Genomic DNA, 22244 nt, shown 5'->3' on the forward strand with positions numbered 1-22244 from the left:
TAAATAAAATTATTTTCTATTTTAAACAAAGAATCGTCATGTGTGTTTTTAAACATTTTATTAATATTCACAAATATTTATATCAACAAAAAAAAAAAAATCCTGTACCGAGCAGCTGCGGCGCTGCGAGCACCAGAAGAAGAAGAAGAAGAAGAACTTCCGGGGGTCAGAGGTAAGCGTCGCAGTTTGAAAACATGGATCCCAGCAGAGTGGAAGAAGGTAGCTGCTGTTTGCTCTCACACGTCTATAAGTTTAGTGTTTTAACTTTAAACAAGTTAAATGTGTGAGCCGGTGTAATATGCGGCATTTCCTGTTTGTGTAACATGAACTAGCTGTAAACCGTTAGCTAGAAAATGATATAAAACAGACAGAAGCTAGCTGTTAGTGCTAGCTCCTATGTTAGCAAAAAGTTTTTACCAACATAGACTCTTTAACTGTATTTAACTTTAGCTCTAATCGTCTTAAAGGTGTTTTATGCTTGTACCGTCCATATTTAATTGATATCTGCGTGGCTAGCTGACAGGTACAGGTTAATATTCCATCGTTTTATGACATGCTTCTAGTTTTAAAGCTACTTGGACGGATGTGAAGCGTTTTGGGGGATGTGTTGTTTTATAACCTATAAAGTGTGTCGGTGCTTTGTGTTATGAAGTTATCTGTATTTAAAACACTGTTTTCTCTCTGTACTTGTAACTGTAGCACACTTAGCTACATGAAGCTAATGACCATGTGTACCCTGTTGTTATATTGTTATGTATGGCTGTCGTTGTTTAAAATGTCATTTATGAGTTTTTATCCTCTTCATACTCAGTACTTTTACAAGCTGTAGAGTTCACATGACTCAGGAAACCAATGAATGACAAACAACACAATCAAACTGCATTCTGTATTTTGAGTGTTCATCTTGTTTACAAACAAACAGGGGGCACTTAACCTTCTTGGTTATAGTAATATATAATGATATAAACCAGGTTGTGATAACTACTGTTCTTCGATTTCTTTTTGCAGCATCAGACAAGATGAGCGATGATGGAGAGATTGCATCGGTCATGGGATTCTCTGGGTTTGGTATGTGCAGCTGATCACATATAGTCAAATATTTCATGTGCTTGTTTTATTACTCGTGTTTGTATTCATTGACAATATGAGTCATCGTAGTCATTGTTCCCTTCCAGGTAAGAAAGCCCGCACATTTGACCTGGATGCCATTTTTGAGCAGACCCGACGAACTGCCGTTGAAAGGAGTCAGCGTGTGTTAGGTGGGTTTATCGACAAGTATGATAATGACAAGCTGTGTAGTGATATCAGTGAGTGTGTAATCGTGATTTGGCGCATCCCTTAGAGGAGAGAGAGAAGGAGACTGACATGGAGGAGGAAGGGGAGAGCTCCAAGTCGGTCAAGCCACCAGTCAAAGCTGCAGCTACTGCTTCCAGGTAACCAGTTATTTCTAACCTGTTTGAATGAACACTGAATTACAGTTTAGTCAGGCTGCCACTGTCATTCAAGTGTAAGACAGGTTTTTGCTCTTTTTGATTGATTACTTTTTCAGTAAACAGGAGAGTGACAGCAGCAGTGACAGTGGTTCAGACTCTGACTCAGACTCTGAGGTTATTGGGCCGCCAGTGCCTCGTCAACATGAGGATGATGATGAGCTTGTGGGACCGCCTCTTCCTCCAGGTTACACAGGCAGCACGGCTCACAGTGATGATGATGATGATGATGATGATCAGGAGGCAGATGATGACGATGAGGACGTAAGTCGGAAATGACCCATTTAACAGAATGCATTTCATGAAAAATCACAATCGTCGAGTCCTCGGCTTGAATCTCTTTTAGATTTAATATGTTATGACTAAAACCTTCCATCTTTCCTCCTGCTCCTTCACACAGGCCTTTTACATTGTAAAGCGCAAGTGTTAGAAACAACATTAATAATGCTCTATTACATTGAAGTGTCCAGTACATTGACAGTGAGCCAGCACGTACAATGCCACAACCCTTAAAATGAAGCTTCTTAACAGAATTCAGCCATGATTGATTTTCTTAATTACACTTGTGATTTTCCTTCTGTGACATTTAAAAATGTCTCCTGTCGAATAGACTTGTAAAGGCAACAGTTTGTCCGGTATTGTGCTGTGATTTTAGGAGTCCACCACTAGATGGCAGCACAAGAAAATATATTTGCAATACTCAAAGACTGCATATAAAAAGTTTCTCTATAAATGAAGACACAACTACCATGTGCTGCTTACAAGTAATTCTAATGTGTATTTGTTATTTTATTTCAAATGTAAATATTTTCCTAGCAGCTAATATGTATCGGCATGTAAAATATAGCGTTACTCAGAAGTGTGGCGATTCGTTGGTATAGGTTGCAGGCTGCAAGCGTGAATCTTTCTAGTCAGTAATTGTCAGCTTTTTTGTCACAGAACCAACTAAAGTTAAATTGTTGTGTGTAATTGAATCGCTGAGTGAAAAGCTGAACTGTAACCACGCACCTAATCTGTACTTTCTGCCACAGAATCCAGTGAAGAAAATTCCAGACACTCATGAGATCACTCTGCAGCACGGCACCAGGACAGTAAGAACTTCTTTCTTTCAGCACTCAAGTCATTATAATTGTGTCTTGCTGATCTGAATCAGTTACTGGAATTTTACCCAAGGTGACCGAACTTTGCACAGGATTTCAGTAACAAGATTAGCATCAGTCTGTTTTTCTTCCTTGTGTCAGTGAGTTGTCTTTGTCCTCATTAAAGAGACAATGTGGTTCCCAGATCCAGTGCTGAGTGGAGTTTAGATATTTAACGTAATCACTCATTACAAAAAACAACTTTCAATATTTGCTTTTATTTGTGCAATATCTATTCTGCTGCCTTTCCAGGAATTGTTATTATTACACTGTGAAAAAACGTGTTGCAGCTTAACCAACCCTCTGCAGCTGGTTGGGTTCTTTCAAATGATAATTTACAAATGAAAGTAGCAGGTTTATTAGTTGTCGTTAAGTTGTAAATAACACAACTGACTCCTCAGGTATCGGCTCTTGCCTTGGACCCGTCTGGAGCTCGTTTGGTGACGGGCGGATATGATTATGATGTTCGTTTCTGGGATTTTGCTGGGATGGACCAGGCTCTGCAGGCCTTCAGGTCCCTGCAGCCCTGTGAGTGGTGAGTCAGTTTCTGAGAACGCAACATGCAACATCAACACAGTTGCTTAACATGTGGCTAATTACTTTCATGCAAACATCCAGTACACTCAGCGTGCCAAAGTGTACACACATACACAAACACACATTTGGTGAGCTTCATTGAGCCTCATGTTAACTCTGTGACATCCTCTCTTTTCATTCAAAATGAGCCTTTCAGAAGCAGATGGTTCAGATATGTGGGTGTTTGTGTGATTCTCTGTGTTTATTCTGTGTTTCACTGAAGCCATCATCAAAGATTAGATTCTTATTTGATTTTGGGAACTGGAGGGCTGAGCTGGAGCAGGCTTCCCCTTATTAACAAAAATACACGCTAAATTTAATGTGATTACAATGAGATCCAGTAGCCTGTTTGGTTTACTAACAAGCTGGGATTCATATAGAAACCTGCGCTGTTGAGGTCACTCTTCCTTTCCGGACTCAAAAAGGCAACGATTGAACTCAGTTTGTCTAAAATAATAAAGAATCTGAGAATTTGGGCTATGTGATGAGTATCCAAAGAAGCCATAATCTCACAGTTAAAAACAGCATAGCCTTACTTTCATTTCAGCGATGGAACTTTTTGCTCTCTGCACGGAAATCCTCGTGCCTCATCTACCCCCTGCTGTGTTAATGCTATTTGATATTGACCTGAATTGCTAATCTCACTCTGGTTAAGTGGTCCAGATAGTTATCTGTCTCTTCACTTGCATGCACTGCTGTGCAATGTAGAATGACAAGAGTGTTATTCAGTGTATAAATTGAAAACATTGAACTCGCATTCATCATGAAAAGCACGAAATACACCTTAAATGTGCATGCCATATGTTTTTTAGCGTGATACATATCTGTAACAGATTTTTATTTTGTTTATATTATCTAAATGTAACTTGTTTCGTAGAGTGTGTTGTTGTTATTCGTTCCCTTTCTTAGTTTAAAATGCCTGGATCCTCCGTTCTGCGTTAGTGTGTTTATGTATTGCTTGTCGTAGATCAAAAAGACCAATCATCAGATGAACATCAGATGTTGTGCTGTTTTGTTCCTATAGCTACTTGTATCTAGTGTTTGTCCTTGATTCTTGTATAACAACGTTTTTTTTCTCATGCAGAAGTCTTGTACAATTACAGCTCACAGATGGTTCGCAAACAAAACCCAAAACACTTATCAGAATTTATCAGCACCACAGAAAACCAATCTAAAATAATTATCTGTGTCTTGGATGTCCTTTACATATGTATCCTGTCTGTGCTTCCACTCAGCCATCAGATCAAGTCTCTGCAGTACAGTGTGACCGGTGATGTCATCCTGGTGATATCTGGTAACGCGCAGGCCAAGGTGTTGGACCGTGACGGCTTTAATGTGATAGAGTGTGTGAAGGGAGACCAGTACATTGTGGATATGGCTAACACCAAGGTATGCCAATACATTAATATAATAAGTTTGTCAATAGTGCTCACATATAATTGGGATTCATTATTCCTTGGGTCTGATTTCATAGTTTTGTCAATTGTTTGCATTGATTACAAATCACAGCGTCATCACTACAACCACAGGGCCAATAAACATGAGTAAAATCAAGATGTTAGTCTTTAAACTGAGATGAATGTTTACAACAGACAGCTTGGGTAATAATTTCACTGTTTCTCATTCTGCTTCTCTTGTAAATATGTTAAACTAAACTGGGGTTTGTTTAGTTTAAAACTTGTTTGATATTTCTTAAATTGTCCGACTTTCGCTGGATGTCGGTGTATACCCAGACTTCAGGAGTGTTACCTATCGAAATTATGTCCTCAACTATAAAAAATATGGCCAAGGTTTGTAATAACCTGGAAGTAATCTTAAAGATGTGAGATGTATATCATTTTTATTGCAACAGCAGCCTGCCCAAGAGCAACTGCTAAATCTAAATGCAGGCTGGATCTCCGCTCTCCTGCTCTGTGGGTTAAACCTGCCAACAAATAATGGTAGCAAGGTGTAGCTGTGAGCTGCTCTGTTGTATGTGATGATAATGGTCTGTGCTATGTGACCAGCCAGAGGCAGCTTCAGGGGGAGAGGACCACCACGTGCTTTCAGGCCTGTTGCGGTTCATCTCTTGCTTGTACCTGCATCTACAAAGGAGAATCTTAATTAAGTGTCCATGTTTGGGTTTTCGTAGAGTTTAAGAAAGCTATATTGGTGGTCACTAACCATCTGTGTCAGCTGCAGCGCATTTAGACATGGTTTATACCACCCATATGAATCACTGAAAGTGAAGGCCCATTGATTGCAAGTAGTGTTTTCCTGGTTGTCCCAAATTCTTGTACTGCTCAGTTCCAGCTGGTGCAGAAGGCCGAGTTTGGTTCAATGAAAATGCGTTTTGGCAGGCTGACAGCGTCCCAGGTGATCATTTGTGTCTCGTGTGATAATTAAGTCCGTGCCCTTACTCAGTCTCTGTTGACAGACAATTACTTGCCTCCCACTCATCACACTGTGCGGAGTGATTTGCCACACATATGCACGCAGTGAGGTATTTCTTGGTAAACAGTCAAAAATCAAGACAGAGGGAAAATCCTTGAAAAGCAGCAAAAGCACAAAAAAATTCCAAGGCAACTAGTTTGACTCGGCCAAATTGAGACGAGGATCTCAACTCAGAACTTCACCACGAAGCAACAGAAAGATACCACCCAGCGTTCTGTTGACAGGGTCTGACTATGAAGGGATTAAGTTGTTATCGCTGGCACTAAATTATAGGATTACTCCATAATCAACACCTGCTCCACACTAAATGAACACTATATAGAAGTGATCCTATTTGCAATGTGATTTTTATATTTTCAGTACATTTCCCTGTTATATTCTCACTCTTCTATATCTTCACGAGAGTCTTAAGAAGTTTCCAGCATCTGTTATTGCAAGTTTTCTTTAGAATGAACAGAAGCAGCTTTTGGATTTGATTGGTTTCTCTCTGCACTGTGGGAAATATTATGATTTCAGCTAACTGAAGAAGAATGGTAGCAAGTGATCTGCTCTTTCAAGTTGGAATTCATTCCTTGATGACTCATTTGATTCATTGACTGTGCAGCTCCAAATTGTATTTGATCAGCTGATCCTTTCAGTGCTCCTGAACTAAAACTTGACAATTACAGAAACCTTTGTAGCCTTATACTCAATGCAGTTTCCATGAACACAAACAGAGCATGCCAGTATTAGCCTCACTTAGTCTGTTTTTGTTATCAGGAAGGACTCTATTCTTGGCTTTGTTTGTCATTAATATGCTCCTTATGTGTTTACTGTTGGTATGAGTGTCAGTCTGCTTCTCTTTAGTCATTGGCAATTTGTTGCCCTAAACTGTTGAGGAAAAGGAATCGGATTTGTTCAGGAATGCTGCAGCTCCTTTAACTTAATCATGGTGCTCCTGTTTTTATACTGATGTTACTGCTAAGAGCGGAGACACAGCAGAGCCATTTTCAGCCCATATAGATAGTGTGTTTTACCATAAAATTTAACTACTAGCAATTTATTATGAATCCATTTTAGTCATTAAAAGGCAACTTAGGTAGTTCCTATTTATTGATCATTGAAGTGGTGTGTTTAAAGTATTTGACAGTGAACAGGCAGGCCACTCTTCCCGATGCACACATACCAATGGCATTCGGTTTGACTTCTGCTCATGCAAGGCTGTGCTTTCTTAAGCATCCTGTCAAATAGCAGTATGTCATGTCTGAAGGCTCTTCCTCTCTGACCTGGCAGTCAGTGGGGGAGGCCTCTCTCTGGGTTGTTCCACTCTGAAGTCATTTGTTATGAGTAATTCTCCACAGGACTTCTCTAGAAGAGGAAATGTCTAAAAGTCACTCGTTTTCTGTTTGAAGCTGTGATGCAGCACTGCTCCAGGGTTCAGTCGTTCAGTTGAAAGGTGACCTATGTCAATGAAAGCCAAAAGTCAAGGTCACAAAATGATCAAATTAAATGTCATTTCCTGATGGAAGAGTCCTTTAGGGTCAATTCAAATGAATAAAAATAATTGTTTCTCCCTGGGAACTATTTAATCTGACTCTGAATACAGGCCTCACAGTTGCCTTGTATTCCACACAACAGAATCATTTAAATGTATTGTCACAAAAATGTTTTAATGCATCAGTCTTGGTTAAAAATTTAACAATGAAGAACAGTTTCCTTTTTTGCCCATTAATCTTTATTAATTCGCCTTCATTGGATCCTCCTGGTGGCCAATTCTTAGTAATTTCGTCTAAAGTTGGAAAAACATTTTAGGTCAAATGGCAACTCTGAATGGGAGCAGATTTCTAATGTCCACTCTGCTCTTTTCAGGGCCATACAGCTATGCTGAACTGTGGCTGCTGGCATCCAAAGATGAAAGAGGAGTTCATGACCTGCTCCAATGACGGGTGAGTTTGATATAAGCGTAATCACCAGACTGTAACAATTTACCTCTGTCTTCCTACTAACTACTAACCTAGATAATCATGGTTTAATCCTATAAACCTTCTGAAGGGGAAACAGTCATGACAACGGCCTCAAGAGGCACAGGCACATCTGTGTGTTTGCTGGTCGTCACCATTAAAATGTGTTGACGACCAATAATAATTATTTAGGAAATCTGTAAGGTACGGAAACAGTATCTACCTCATGAAAGAGGAGATGCTGTGTTTACAAGTTACTATCAGAAAAATCTATATGCTGCCCCGTGCTATCTACATATGTACATCTGTTTCTGTAAATAATTGATTTAGTTGCATTACCCCATACGAATTAGCATGATGTGTTACAATGACACTTTAAATATTCCGCTGTAGTGAATCTATTTATCTCAGCAGGTGAAAGGTGTTTTATTTTTGTTTTGCTCTGTGGCATATTTAACAATTACATTCATAGACACACCTCCTGAATATTAAGATTTACTTGTCAAACATTTATTTGGAATTGGACTATAACTCGTGTGTGCCTTGTCCGAGGTAATATACTGACTGAACAGACTTTACTTTGCCCTCCTCTCTGTCACCAGCCTCTCATCCAGACTCTGGAGACAGTAGCTTGGCTTCACAGCCTCGATACAGGTCACATTTTATTACGGACATCGTCCAAGTACTGCCATTCAGTTTAGTTCGGAGCAGCACTGCAGGATGTCGCTCACACACACGCGCGCTCTTTTCTGTTCCCCTTAGCAAAGTTTTCTGTCTCACTAAAAACAGCACTCAACCAGTTTGGCTGCGGAAGCTATAACCCTTTGCTGTGTGTACAGGTGTGTGTGAATATTTGCGAGTGAGAGCGCAGTGATGAGTGTAAGTGAGTGTGACAGGCAGCAGTGCAGAAATCCAGGGCTATCATCATTAAGTGGAAACAAGGGCCCGACTTTGCGGGCAGGCCTCAGCCCAGTGTTTACCAGTGTTCCCGCTCTCCCAGATGTGTAGGCTGGTTTATTTAGCTCTTACTGAGGCTCTGGAAATCCTCCCCTGGCACATTAGCTCTGGGTGTTGCCCCTGGCCAGCTCACAGGAGGGGAGCGCACAGGGAGCCATTCACAGGCAGAGCAGCTGCATGTGAGGAAGGTTCACAGCAGCCGAGCAGGTCAGCAGGAACCTCAGCGATAGAACGAGGGAGTGATGAAGAGAGGGAATGCCTGTAGTGATTAACAGGTGGAAGAGGTTTGTCTTTTATCTAACCATTATTTAATCTACCAAATAGCACATGTACTGATGCGTAATAATGTGCACTTCAGTACAGGGGTTACCCCAATAAAGTGATTTACTTTGCTTTGTTGGTGGTCCCACTGCCCCACAAACTTCTCACGTCTTCAGTCCCCCTTATTCCCCCAATGCCGACAAAATGTAGCTTCCAGGGTTTGAACAGGTGCCAAACTTACAGATCATGTTACTAAAATCCTTGTTTCTGTCATGTGGTGAGGGCCTGGCCACAGCAATGTTGATTATAATGTTCAGAATTTTAGCATGCATAGGTTTTTGTTTAGTTGCATCAAGGACAGACCCTGCGTCTGTATGTGAAGCCAGACAAAATGCAATAGGCTGTGGGCCGATTCCATCCAAGATATGTGGGGTTTCTGGATTTTACTCAGCAGAAATATTCTGCGTCTTGAAACAGGGCCCAGGACTTGAAGTGATTCAAAAAATCTTAAATTAAAAGAATTATATGGTCCAATTTCTCATTTCAGTTTTAGTAAAGTGGGGCTTTGTTGAGTGTCAGTCTATCACATTCAGAAGTGACAGTTGCTCACTCCTCCTCAACAATAACAGCTTCCCCCTTGTTTTCCCACAGAAATGTGGCTTCTGGCTTCAGTAACTAGCTAGAATGTCAGCAGTGGTATCCAAGTCCAAATACTCCATTTAGAAAGTCATGAGTAGCATAATTTTTTGTGAAGCACAACTTTTTAGTGCATTTAAATTGTGTTGGTGCAGCTGAAAAAATATGGTGCAGCAGCGAGTGCAACTAATGTAAAAAGTTAATCTACAGCCCGGAACTACTGTCTATTGGGAACAAAATGGCCTCGTCACCACTTTGTGTGCTGGTCCATCCACTTCGGGGCCATCGTTTGAATAGGTATGTTGTCTGCTGAGGCCTCTTGAGAACAGACCAGCAGTCGGCCAATAGCACCAGCGGGTGCCTGCTACTGGCTGCGTCAGCTTAAACATCAGCCCAACACCTCTGCCTTTCTTCTGTGTCAGCCTAGTTAGAGATTCTTTGTTGTGTTTATGTGAATGGGTTATTAAGCATGATCACTGGACCGCCCAGCTCCTTAATTAAAGATCCCCCCAGTTGTGTGGAATCTCATTCAGAAGAACTGCCTCCCAGCTTGTTGAAGGATTTCATTAACCCTGACATTTTTCTCTGAGAGGACTTGGATGAGCGGGAAGTACTGATGAAGCAGTTTGAAAATGCAGCAGCAGGGTGGTGGTGATTGTCTGTGCACACTAAAGGGTTGAAAGGGGCTGGAGCAGAATTGGACTTGAGTCTGTGAAAAGCATTTACTGCTCAGGGCGGTGTGAATGTGTCAACATTTCACATTCTTCTGAAATTCTGTTCCTAGAGTTTGTGCGATTGTAAAACAGCACAGTGTTTTCCAACAATATTCATCCAGGGCTGCCAAGTGTGTAATAAGCATAGAGCCACTATAACCGGGTCTTTGCTGAAAGACTGGACACCTGTTTGAAAAGCGCAGCTTTATTTCTCAGAAAGTGAAGGCATTCTGTGCCGAGTCTAGTCCCTGTGGAACTATTTCTTTGGCAGGATTAAACTTGAAGTAAACTGAAATATGACTGAGACTTTGTGTCAATGGTGTATTTTGGGACCTGCAGCCTTTTCTAATGAACGGAATTTTAAACACCAGGCTCTCAAAAATCCTTTAAAATTTGGTTAAGAAACACACTGGCAATGTAATAACAAATCAAACTATCTTTGAGGAAAACTTTGCAATACTGACTTTAAGTACATGACATCGCTGATCCTTGGTTTGTCATGATGCCTCAGGAGAACATCCAAAAATTCACGTTCTGTTCTTTTTGTGGCTGAAATTTCTGCCACTGCAGCAAAGGAGCGGACAAACGGCGACTTTCTAATTGGGCACACATGTTACTTCTGTTGAGGCTTGGGACACACTTGCGCATGTGCACACACAAAAACACACTATTAGAAGAATGTATCCAGGAGGTTTGAATGCCAGGGATTCCCTCCATGTTGGCCTGCTGTCAGCGCTGCAGCTGGACTTGGATGTGTTGCTGTATGCAAGGAGACCCAGAGAACAACATGGCAGGTCCTCTTTACTGATGAGGAAAAAACTGTTTGTCTTTGTCATGTGCTCCAACCAAACACATGATGTGACACATGTGGTACATTCCGGAATTGTCTTTGGAGAGTATCCACAGCAATAGGAAAAGACAAACAGAGAAGAGTGTGAATAAATCCCAGTATTCAATGATTCTCTTTTGCACAGGGGTAGTTCGCTTCTGCGTTTTAAGTGTTGTTAAACTTTATATATATCAGAATTTTATACAGTTCTCATCTTATGTATCCTGTGTGTCCTAATTCGTTATTTCTGACATACTGTGATATCAAGTTAGTAGATTATCTGTTTCTTTAGTTAAAATTTTTTTTGAAGAGAAAGGGCGTCACTGCCGTGAGCTGCATGACAGAGCAAGGATGAAGAGTGAGGACAGACACTACAAACTGTGTGCGAGCATGTTGGGGCGATTCACATTATTTTGAAACATCAGGTTCATCCACAGTCCAGCGCATCTCTGTTGCCGGCCTTACAATGCAACCGTTGCATATCCTGCCCAAGAATGCACATACCATACCTTTTAAGGAGTGCATTTACTCTTCTTCAACTTACAGTCATGACTGAATTTTTGACTGACACTAACGTCTGGCTCTTAGGTGTGTGTGCGGGTTTCTTATCTAATTGGACTGAAAATCAGGCCACCTCCTTGTGGAGCCATTGCTTGATTAAATCTGAAGAGCTGTCTTGACTTCTTGTCCTCAAGCATTTTCTTTAACCTGTACTGTACTGTGTGGTCTCACCTGTGCTGCTACTTGGAGCCACAGTAATAATGTTGTGAATTTGCTTGAATCAGCATCACTGTGTATCCACAGTGCATGACCCCAGTGTTTCTTGCTTGAATGCCACCGTTCAGCCTTCTCCCAAATCCCCTTGTTATTTCCCCACTTTGTCCTCTTCAGCTGCGAAGGAAGATGGAGCATCTTTTCTCCTAATCCGCTTTTCCCATAACAGAGCCCCAGTTAGTCAGTCAACCGGCCATTGGGCAACACAAACTATAGCTCCATTCCTGGAATTTGACCAATAAACAACCTTGTTCAAAACTTGTACCCCTTTCTTTTCCCTCTTTCTTCCTTATCTCGTCATCTGGGAAAATGAGCCTAAAGCAACCATCACCCCCACTAGGCCTATAACCTGAGAGACAGATAAAATCTGGGGCCTGGGAAGTTGTCACTCCTCAGTTGATGTGTGAACGACAGTGCTACCTCGTAAAGTGCACATGCATGACTGAGGCTGTATGGGTCTCATTTTTATTACATTCACCCCACAGTCTGAAGTGTATGTGCAGGGAAAAGGGGGGCTGCTGATTGAAGGGAAAACAGGGTTGCAAGGAAGAAAGGAGGAAGGTGTTGCCCTTGAATGTTTTTGGATGGTTTCTTTATGCTGCATATGAATATTTTGACATCTCATGCGTTCTCATAATTACCTTCCCAAAACACCCACCTCCTGTGAGGGAGTAAGTTGTGAGACTGCCCCAGATGTTTCCCTCTGGAAGAAAAGGTCAAACCTTTATTGGGTGAAGCTGCACTTAATTTTTTTATTATTGAGTTTTGTTACTCTAATGGGAGATGTAACGTTTTACACAACCAAATTAGAGGATCACATATTGGTGCTGACAGTTTCTCCCTCCCCACCCTCGTCCCTCTGTTCTGACAGGTTGAGAGTGTGCAGCCTTCATCCCGGTGGGCTTCGTCCTTTCGGCTTTATTCCACTGACAGCCCTCAATGCCATGTTTTGGAAAGAGCCCTTACGATAAATAGCATTCCACGTTTTGTTGAAAGGTTATGTTGTCTTCATTGTCTTGACAGGTGCCCACAGTCTTCAGTAAACAAAATGGAGATGTCTGTGTGAGGCAGCAGGTGGACCAGTTTGTCATCCAGTCTGTGGCTACCACAGAGTATTATTCACACTCGCATATCTGCTTATTTAAACATTTAACTGTACAACATAGAGGCCCTTATGTTGTTCTGGGGAACTTTCTTTATATACGTGGCCTTCGCAGTGTTTCCCAGAGAGAGGTTTTTTGATTTATGAACAGCTTTGGTTTGTGTGGATTTATACACAACTAGGCATCAAACAGAGTTTTATTTGACCCTTGCCAGTTCTCGCTCAAACCATATGTCTTCAGCTGGCATTTGTATCACATTGTTAGACTTATCCAAACACAGTTGAGTGTGTGTCTGTGACTTTGTATGCAGCCGTGTAGGAATCCTTGCCTGGCTGTTAGTAGCAGCCCTGCCTGTGTGTTTATACCCCTCTGCTGACCTTGTGACCTGAAGGTCATGATGGTCACGAAAGCAAGCAGCGGGTCACAGACTCATTTGGACACACTCTGTCTGGCATGAGTGTTGGTTGTAGGTATGTGAGAGGTTGGCTAAACATTTTTGTGTCTAGCCATGCATTTACAATAAATTAATGTGGAGCTTTCCATATTTTAAAAGTGATGTCTGGTACCACTATGCACCTAAATTTGTTTTTACATTTATTTTTATTTTTGATTACCACTGAATCAAATTTTTGGTTTTCTGGTGATTTCACAAAGGTTTAAAATGACAACTGCTTGTAATAGTCGAAATCATCTTCTTCCTCCAATGTTTTTATTGTCCTTCACCTCCTTATTTTAACAGTTCACGCAAAAATGTTGTTGTGCTTTACTCTGCGTAAGATAGAAGACTTGGCCATACTACATGCCCTAATTGTGCAAGTGTAAATTGCACAATTATTGTTTACACACAAATTTTCAGTGTTTGAAATAAAAATCGTTGTGGGTACATTTGCTGACGGTTTGGAATTTTTTATTTGCACATATATGAAAAGTCTACACTTAAAGTCCTTGCTCTCAGTCGCCCAGCTTGTGTAATGTGTTCAACAGATGTATGAGAGAAAATCAGAATTTCATGGAAGCTTCAGACATGCCTGTCAGACTGATCTACTGTTCTGCTGTTTGCTAACCCCTCACCCTGCAACACATAGCTGCCTAACCTCATGTTCAGATGAGGTGAACATGACTGGGTCTCACTGTATCTCTATATGATTCTGATTTATTACAGTGACTGATAGTGTTAATGACCAAATATGTTTTGAGGGACTGATATTTCATGACTGATTCATGGCAGTTGGTTAAGGATAAATTCTCTGCCTGTCCACAGCACTGTGCGCACATGGGACGTGAACTCTGAGAAGAAGCACAAGGCCGTGTTCAAACCGCGCACCTTCCAGGGAAAGAAGGTCACACCCACATGTTGCACCTACAGCCGTGATGGGAAGCTGATAGCAGCCGGCTGCCAAGATGGCAGCATCCAGATCTGGGACAGAAACCTCAGCGTGAGTCTGAAAACAAACACACGCACGCACGCGCACGCACGCACGCACGCACACACACACACACGCGCGCACACACACGCACACACATACACATACCAACCACCACAATGTGTAAACAGCGTGGTTGTAAACGTAGGATGTTGCTGTGGCCTTGGCTACAGAGTCATGGGATGCAGGTCATCTGGTCACAGGCCAGAGAGGTCAGAGGTCAACAAGTCACTAACACTGACCAGAATTCAAATACCTGGCTTATATTGTCCCTGTTACCACACTGTCCAGGTACATGGCACTGAGCTGTGTTCAGAGTCTCTTTTGTGGTTTTGTAACTCTTAAGAAACAGAATACAACCACGTCAGAGGCTCTGTGAGGCCGGCCTTGGTGTTTCAAAGCTAAATGTGAACATTTGGATGTTTACAGTACTATTTCGTGTTTTCACAATCTAAGTTACGTGTGATAGGAGGCCAGTATTCACTAACTGGCACCTATCAAAAAGTACTGCTCAGGCTGATGGTATTGTCATTAGTGTTGTTGGTATAGATCTTAACTACAATACAAATAAGGATTTTTATCTGATGATGACACTAGAGAAGAAGATCAGGGAACAAATGTTGCAAATTTAATGGAAATTATTCAGCATTTACTGAGACGACTTAAAATCAGGGGGTCACTGAAGTGGTGGACAAACCGACAGAATCACTGTCCCTAGAGCTACATCACTAGCATGACACAGCCGATTATGTAACCGAATTAACTGACGTGTGATGATTGAGTTCAGTTGCACAAAAGTTGGTGGGAGGCCCGATAACAATTTCCCTCTGCAGATTTTCCACTATTAGTTAATGAGGCATTTGAGTGATCAAAGTGTTTAGTCCATTTTTCAAGGTTCATTGTTGAGGTAATAGTTGATCTTGGCTCATTGGAAGCATTTTTCTCTCTCATTTGGCTGTTTTCACTTGAGTTACTTGACAAATCTTCATTGTGGAAATAAATGACTTCCATTGCCCTCAGGAGAACGCATTTTGTCATGGCGATTTTCTGAAGAACTAAACGTTACATCACTGACGGTTGGTCCTTAACCAACGCTTGCCTGTCTACCCATGAGTCTGTCTTCTTGATGGCTGTCACAGTGACAGGGTAATGGCAATAGAGGGATATCACTTGCATTTGTTTCCTGATCATCTTTTACAGACGAGGTTTGATAGTTTATTGCTCACCTGCTTTTTAACTCACAAGACACACCTCTACAACAGATGGAAAGAGGAGGACAAACAGCTGGATGAATGTGTTTCTGTTAAAGAGCGTGTTTTGGGGATTTGCAGCAGTCAAAGAAGATATATTGCAGGTGCCATTCCAGTGAGGTATTGTCTTACATTATGGCTCGCTCTTTTGTAAATATGGTTTCAAACTTACTCACCTGGGAGAAAACACTATGGACCAACATTTGAATATGAAAAATAAAATTACAAACGCATATCACATAATACTGTCCGAGACAATCAGGAATATATTGACAATTAGGTGTGAGTGTAGCTTAATGAAGTTCTTCTGGCCTCAGTGCTTTGGCACATTTCTACCCTCATTCATTTGTTCCACTTCATATCTTTTCATCTGTCCAGCACCATATGTGGACAAGGTTGAATGCTTCTGTTATTCCAGATGAGAATAGAGACAGTGACAATAAAGCTGCCGTTAGTGAGTTGGAACCGACAGAAAGAGGGGCTTATCCAGATTAGTCAAATGAGAAGTAGGTTACACGATAATTACTCCCAACAGTCAACTTTCAAATCACAGAACTCGAAATGCAGTTAGATTCGGGGGTGGTTGTTTTTTCCGCTGCAACTGTGTATACGCTTGAATAGACTCCCATCTCCACTCACCCATCTTTCTACCCCAGGGCTGCTCGTAGCGGCAGACTCCAAGTGATTGGGTTGAAGCTTTCAAAATATATTTCCCCTCCTTCTCCAAGCTAAATATTTACCCTGCGTCCCATAGCAGCTTACAATAGTCATGTCTCTTGCCTGACCACTGGAGCCTGTCTTGTCTGAATGGCTCAAGAATTTAGTCAGTGCCCGCTGCCCTAATCAGCAACCTGTGCCGCTGACTCAAATTCAGCCACAACCCTAAAAAGGAGTTGACCTCTCTGTGGTTTCACTGCAAGCTCCCTCCCCGACTCAAACGAAGCCTATCTCCTGTTGTATCGCCGCTATTACTCACGGCCAGAATATGCAGGCGGATCAATCACGATCAATCACGTACATGACCTTGATCTCGAGCTCAGCCTGAAGAGAAGCTATTGAGGACGACACATCGTGCTCTTGAACCCTGACACCGGTTGATTGATCCTGCGATGGGAGTCAAGTACGGCTCTTTTAGTGGACTGCCACAGAGAGTGATTGCATGCTCATTCTCTGACCAGAGGGGTCGGTGCCAGAATTACAAGACTGCATTTAAATGGATGCCAGGTAATGTGCACTCCGCATTGTGCATTGAGGGTGCAGGTCTCCGTTCCAAAACATTACCACAGAGACCTGAGGAATGCTATGATGTCATTGGTGGACTTAGATGTTTCCAGACTTCAAAGTGGGAACCCAGAAGCAGTGGTTTTGATAAACTACACAGTGGGAGAGTGTTATCACGAGAGGACATGTCAATCTCTTTCTTGTTTTCTCTATATGCTCTGTAATCGATACTTAATCATGAGCAGAAACACAGATCCCCATGAAGTTTTATGTGTTTTCTGAAAACTTTATCTTGATCTTTTTTGATATTCTATGATTCTTCCTTTGGGTTAATTTTAATGAATTAATCAATAATGCAGAATACTTTTTTCTCCACTCTAGCACTGCTTCTTGCTCCAGTCAAACATAAATTATTGTCGCCTGCATAAACTGATCACCAGCACATCAGTTAGTCACCGGCCTAAAAGGATCCTCTAATGCGACTCTGCTCAGTATCACCGTCAACTCTGCGGGTCATAAAAGATGGGGCTGTGGGAGATTAAAACACACACAGAAGAAAAGTCCAATGAAAATGTTTAGGATTTGATAACCAGCTAGAGTACATGCACACCATGAATCTGTCTTTGTGGAAGCATTCAAAGAGCAATTAAACTGGTCCACCATGCTATCTGAAGGCAGCTTGATCATAAACATTTACAACAGACCTCAGTCCAGCAGAAGATTATTTCTCCCATCATTCCTTTCCACATGTGGAGTCACTGAAGGACAATGAAAAGATGCTTTTCATCAAGGTGTTCTTCAGCTTTTAGCTCGTACTCATTCCTTTCCTGAACAAAGACCCGGAAACAACAAGACTAGAGAATCGCATTTTCTACACAGTGCGTAACTTAGACATAGAGATATACAGTTCCTTTAATATAGCCCACTATTGAATTATCCGGACACTTAATCCAATGTGATCCTCTAACACACGGCTTTACATCCCATCGCCACTTGTTGATTTCCATGAAAGATCAGAGCAGCTGCTGTGGACTGCGGTTTGGCCACTTGATTCTCAGAACGAAACAAAGGTCAGAGTGAGATGTTACGACTGACTTTACTGTGGGCATCACAAAGTCTTTCAGGTGTGCGGCTGTAAAAATATAGAAGTAGGAGACATGCAGAGCCGTGCAGTATTTATATTGCGATACTCGGTGTGGTCAGGAACAGTTGGCCCTGCGGTAGATTGCTGTCATAGTCTGCTGAGGATGAAACCCAATGCTGTGTTCTTTCAGCTATTTATCAACTCCTGCTGCTGAATGTGTGTAGATCAGGTGCAAGTGTGTGTCAGTTTGCATATGCATGTATGTGTGTGTATATACAATTTTACATAAAGTGCTATACATGCACACCTGTTTAAAACATTCTAACACAATTATGACGATTTATCCGGAGACTTTTTGGCCGGAGTGAAGGGCACAGCTCACAGAGGATGTCACAAGGCGTGAGAGAAGTTTCAAACAGTGTACGAGAGTCTGGTTTCACAAACCGGCTGTGTAGATTATCACAGGAAGCAAACACCATGGCATCTGCCAATGCCAGCCAACATCAGGATAGTAAGTAAACACTCAGGCTTTCCCAACTGCAGTATATGATCTAGAAATAGCTGAAGTCGGTGTATGTTTGCAATACGCAGCTAGAATTACCACAAGCTACTGAGTAAAGGCACTACTTTCGATGTGTATCGGCCCTCCCATTTATTTGGTATTTCTATATTCTATATATTTCTATACTCCCTTGCGTCATCAGTTTTTTTCTTTTCAATCATTTCCTCTGGGCCAGGGTAATGTCTACTCCTCACTCAGTTTGTCTGTGAGCAGGATATGTTCTTAAATATGTACTGTAAAAGCACACTACATTCATCTTCAGTGCAAAAGAGCCAGATTGAACACAGTGTAGTGCAGCATAACAATAAAACAGGGGTTAAAACGTGGCATGTGTTATAAGCAGATGGTCTCAATCTTACAAATAAAGACACCAGATGAAAAGAGAAACAATTAAGTAGAATGATTCATCAGGAGACGAACTAGAGCTCATAACTTTTCTTACTAGATGACCTGAGGAAACTTGTGACTATGATTATAAAGAAGTTGTTTTAGAGAAACAAAGGCACTCTGGCCCTGCAGAGAGTTCCTCTCAGAAACTCGCATTTTCTTACAAACTAGAAACTGGACTGTCCTCTCCGCTACACCCATTCTTTGATTTGCTTCTGAACTCCATGCAAAGCACATAAGAAAAGACAATTACAAGATAATTGTTCATTAGCTTAACCTTTTGGTCATAGTTCGTTGACCCAATCTACTTGTGCCTACCATATATGGATTCGTCCACTGTTCTTTGAATGGTAATGTTATGTTTGCATAAGCTATAATTAAACGGCAGTGGCAGTAGTCACTGTGACTGCATGATTGGTGTCTTTGTTTTAGCCCAGTCATAGAAAGCCAGACTGTTCTCTAAGCTCAGCCTTTCACATTATACTTTAGCAGCTACTCATTTGGCCTGAGATAGCCTATGGCCCAACTATTCCACATGATTAGAAAATGTACTTTTTTACTTTAAATTGACCTTTTGACTTTCTTAACCAACTCAATTTTAGCACAGCAAATAAAAGAACAGGTAGATAATCAGAGATAACAAATGAGGAAAGTGGAATTGAGTCAAAGGTAGTATACGATTAAAATGCTGATGAAACGAAGCAGAAAATTATCCCCGCTGAGACTGTAGAGGCTTAGTGGCTAAGGCCTGAAAACCTCGAATCCACGTTATCAAGGTAACGGTGTTATCTGTCTCGTCCAAGTTATTAACTCCCCTGCATTTACTTTGGAAGTGAGGTATGGCCTCGTTTCCTTCTTGTATCATGACGACACATCAGTCATTCACCTTATGCGCCACTCTCCCCTTCTCCTTTTCTGCCAGCGTTTCTCTATTTTGCTCTATCTTATCTGTCTTCTGCGCTCATGTGCTCACTTAAGATACCTTATCCTCCTTTCTTGGTCAAGTGTTGCTGCAATTCCCCTTTTCAGTGATTTATTTGCATTCCGTTGAGAATTAATGAAAGTGTAGCTGTATAAGCCAAGGTTATGTTTGTTTGAGTGTTAGCCAGCCTACTTTTCAGGCTCTTGCTTCACCAGCGTCTAGTAATGGTCGATCTCTGGCTCTACTCTGCTCAGGTAAAACTGCATGAGGCACTGGGGTGTAAATGTGGAAGAGAAGACACTGACAACAAGCCATTCAAATTGTGCTGAAACAATTAGCTGATTAATGCATTTTTGACAGTTGATTTAAACATTAAGTTAATTTATCAAGCAAAACTACAGAAAATATATTTCCAGTTTGAACTGTTTGCGGGACGAATCAAGCAATTTAAAAACAGCATCATTGGCTCTTGAAGATGTGATGCATTTTATCAAATGTATGAGATGAATCAGCAATGAAAATAAGTAGTTGCTTCCCTGAAATCCAGAGTAAAACACTAAAATAAAATATCAAATTCTATCATTCCTTTTGACTTGTATATACATTATTTTTGTATATAAACCTAGCTGGAGTAACATGAACTTAAACATCATTTATTTGCTTGTTATCTTCTCCTTCACTGCTGTTTATTGTTCACAAATTGCTTGTACTTTTACACAGCTTCTTTTTTTGACCATTTCTTTGTGTCTGTGTAAGAAAATGATTGATGATCAGGAGCTGGATTATTACCTGCAGACTTGGCTCTCGCAAATCTGTGCCACAGGAGAACTCCTCTTACATTTAATGGCAGTGTGTATCAAAAACAGCTGTTTGGATGAGTAATGGAAATGCTGGTTTCTGCAGAGGATACCCGGCTGCAGTAAACTTTTATGCCATAGAAACTGAGGAATTTAGCATTGTCATTTTCATTGATCTCTTGAGAACAATTCAGGAATTTTGATGAAGAAAGTCAGACATGTTTAGGGGACATTTGTCACAGATTTAAATAAAAATCTGGATCTAGTGAATTTAAATATATTCTCATAAGTGGACTTTTGGGGGAAGAAATGCAACTATGTGACATTCTCGTTAAAAATATAGCATCTTGTAGATAAAGAGAATGGAAACTGTGTTGTTATGAAGACGGAACGAAAAGGTCATTCAGTTACTGCAGTGACAGACTGAAATGTCTGCTACTGAAGCAAAACATTGGCAGTTTCATAGTATAATTCATCAGGAGATTGTAAACTATTTTTTAATATTAATTATGTGTAGTAAGCACAGCAGCGTGTTTATGGAAACTGCAGTAGAAGCCAGGACTGCACTAGTTAATCGCTTTCATGTGTTATTAATGATCAATTTCATCAGGTTATTTTTTTCTGTCCCTGTAATGCCCTTTCAGAGTTGCTTGTTATGAATATCAACAGCATATAAATAAACTTGAAACTGTATTTGCTCAAGCATGTCTATTTTTGTCACTTGCACAACTCTATAATTAGACATAAACAGGAGTGACCCCTGTACTAGACTTTCACTTTCATGCACATTAGGCAGGACCTGGATCTGAGACTGCGGCTGTGTTACACATAACTCCTGAACCATCAAGCACCAACCTACACCAGACCCTGATATACAAATATCACTACAAATCAAAGTGTTTAATCCATTATTTTCTCTTTTTCCCCCCTAGGTCCATACAAAGTTCCACTGTCGGCAAGCACACACTCCAGGATCAGACCCCTCCTGCCTCGCTTTTTCCTATGATGGCGTGACTCTGGCTTCACGTGGGGGTAAGACAATGCCTCACAGCAGCTCTTCTGCTCAGGTCTAATGGTTTATCTAATGGCTGATCAGCGAAGCGATGAATTTTAAGCAGAGAATGAGCTCATCTCCTTCCTGATTGTTCAAATAAACAAGAACAAACGCCATCAGATCATTTCTGAAGACATGCATATAAACAAAAACACCAGAATTTCTCACATAATCTAGTCCAGAGGTTTCTAACACAAAGATAAACAGGAATAACTCAGTACTGTCTGTGTAGTAAGGAAAAGTAGGCACACATATTTTAAAGAAATTAATCTTTAATAAAGTTACACACTCTTTAAACTAAATCTCGCTGATCACATTTCATCTATTTATATCTTTTCTAGGTGATGACACTCTGAAGACGTGGGATATACGCAACTTCAGGAAGCCAGTGAATGTAGCTACTGGATTACCCAACAACTTTACAATGTAAGACTCATGTCATTTTATTCACAATCTGCCTGTCTGTTGTTATAAGGGTGTGGATTATGAACTGATGTTGTATGTGGGTAAATGTCTCTATTAGGACCGACTGCTGTTTCAGCCCAGACGACAAGCTTATTCTAACCGGGACGTCGGTGAAGAAAGATCAGGGCAGCGGGAAGCTGGTCTTCTTTGACCGAACCTCCTTCCTGAAAGTCTATGAAATAGAAGTCACCAACGCAGTAAGTTTTTCCTCGATCCCCACAACCACA

General features: G+C 41.1%; 1 protein-coding gene across 1 annotated transcript in view; it reads left to right on the forward strand.

Moving 5' to 3' along the window:
- Window positions 1–150: 150 nt before the first annotated feature.
- The window catches only part of LOC118125419 (WD repeat-containing protein 70), a 35318-nt gene continuing 13224 nt past the window's right edge, over window positions 151–22244 (forward strand). Inside the window, exons 1-13 of the mRNA XM_035183950.2 lie at window positions 151–219; window positions 1009–1068; window positions 1176–1259; window positions 1343–1433; window positions 1550–1754; window positions 2522–2581; window positions 3031–3164; window positions 4441–4594; window positions 7487–7563; window positions 14113–14287; window positions 21431–21530; window positions 21894–21978; window positions 22076–22214. Of these exons, the coding sequence (XP_035039841.2) occupies window positions 195–219; window positions 1009–1068; window positions 1176–1259; window positions 1343–1433; window positions 1550–1754; window positions 2522–2581; window positions 3031–3164; window positions 4441–4594; window positions 7487–7563; window positions 14113–14287; window positions 21431–21530; window positions 21894–21978; window positions 22076–22214 (1389 nt within the window). The 5' untranslated portion in view covers window positions 151–194. The remainder of the gene's footprint in view (window positions 220–1008; window positions 1069–1175; window positions 1260–1342; window positions 1434–1549; window positions 1755–2521; window positions 2582–3030; window positions 3165–4440; window positions 4595–7486; window positions 7564–14112; window positions 14288–21430; window positions 21531–21893; window positions 21979–22075; window positions 22215–22244) is intronic.

The sequence above is a fragment of the Hippoglossus stenolepis genome, chromosome 18 (genome assembly GCF_022539355.2).
Source record: "Hippoglossus stenolepis isolate QCI-W04-F060 chromosome 18, HSTE1.2, whole genome shotgun sequence".
Lineage (NCBI taxonomy): Eukaryota > Metazoa > Chordata > Actinopteri > Pleuronectiformes > Pleuronectidae > Hippoglossus > Hippoglossus stenolepis.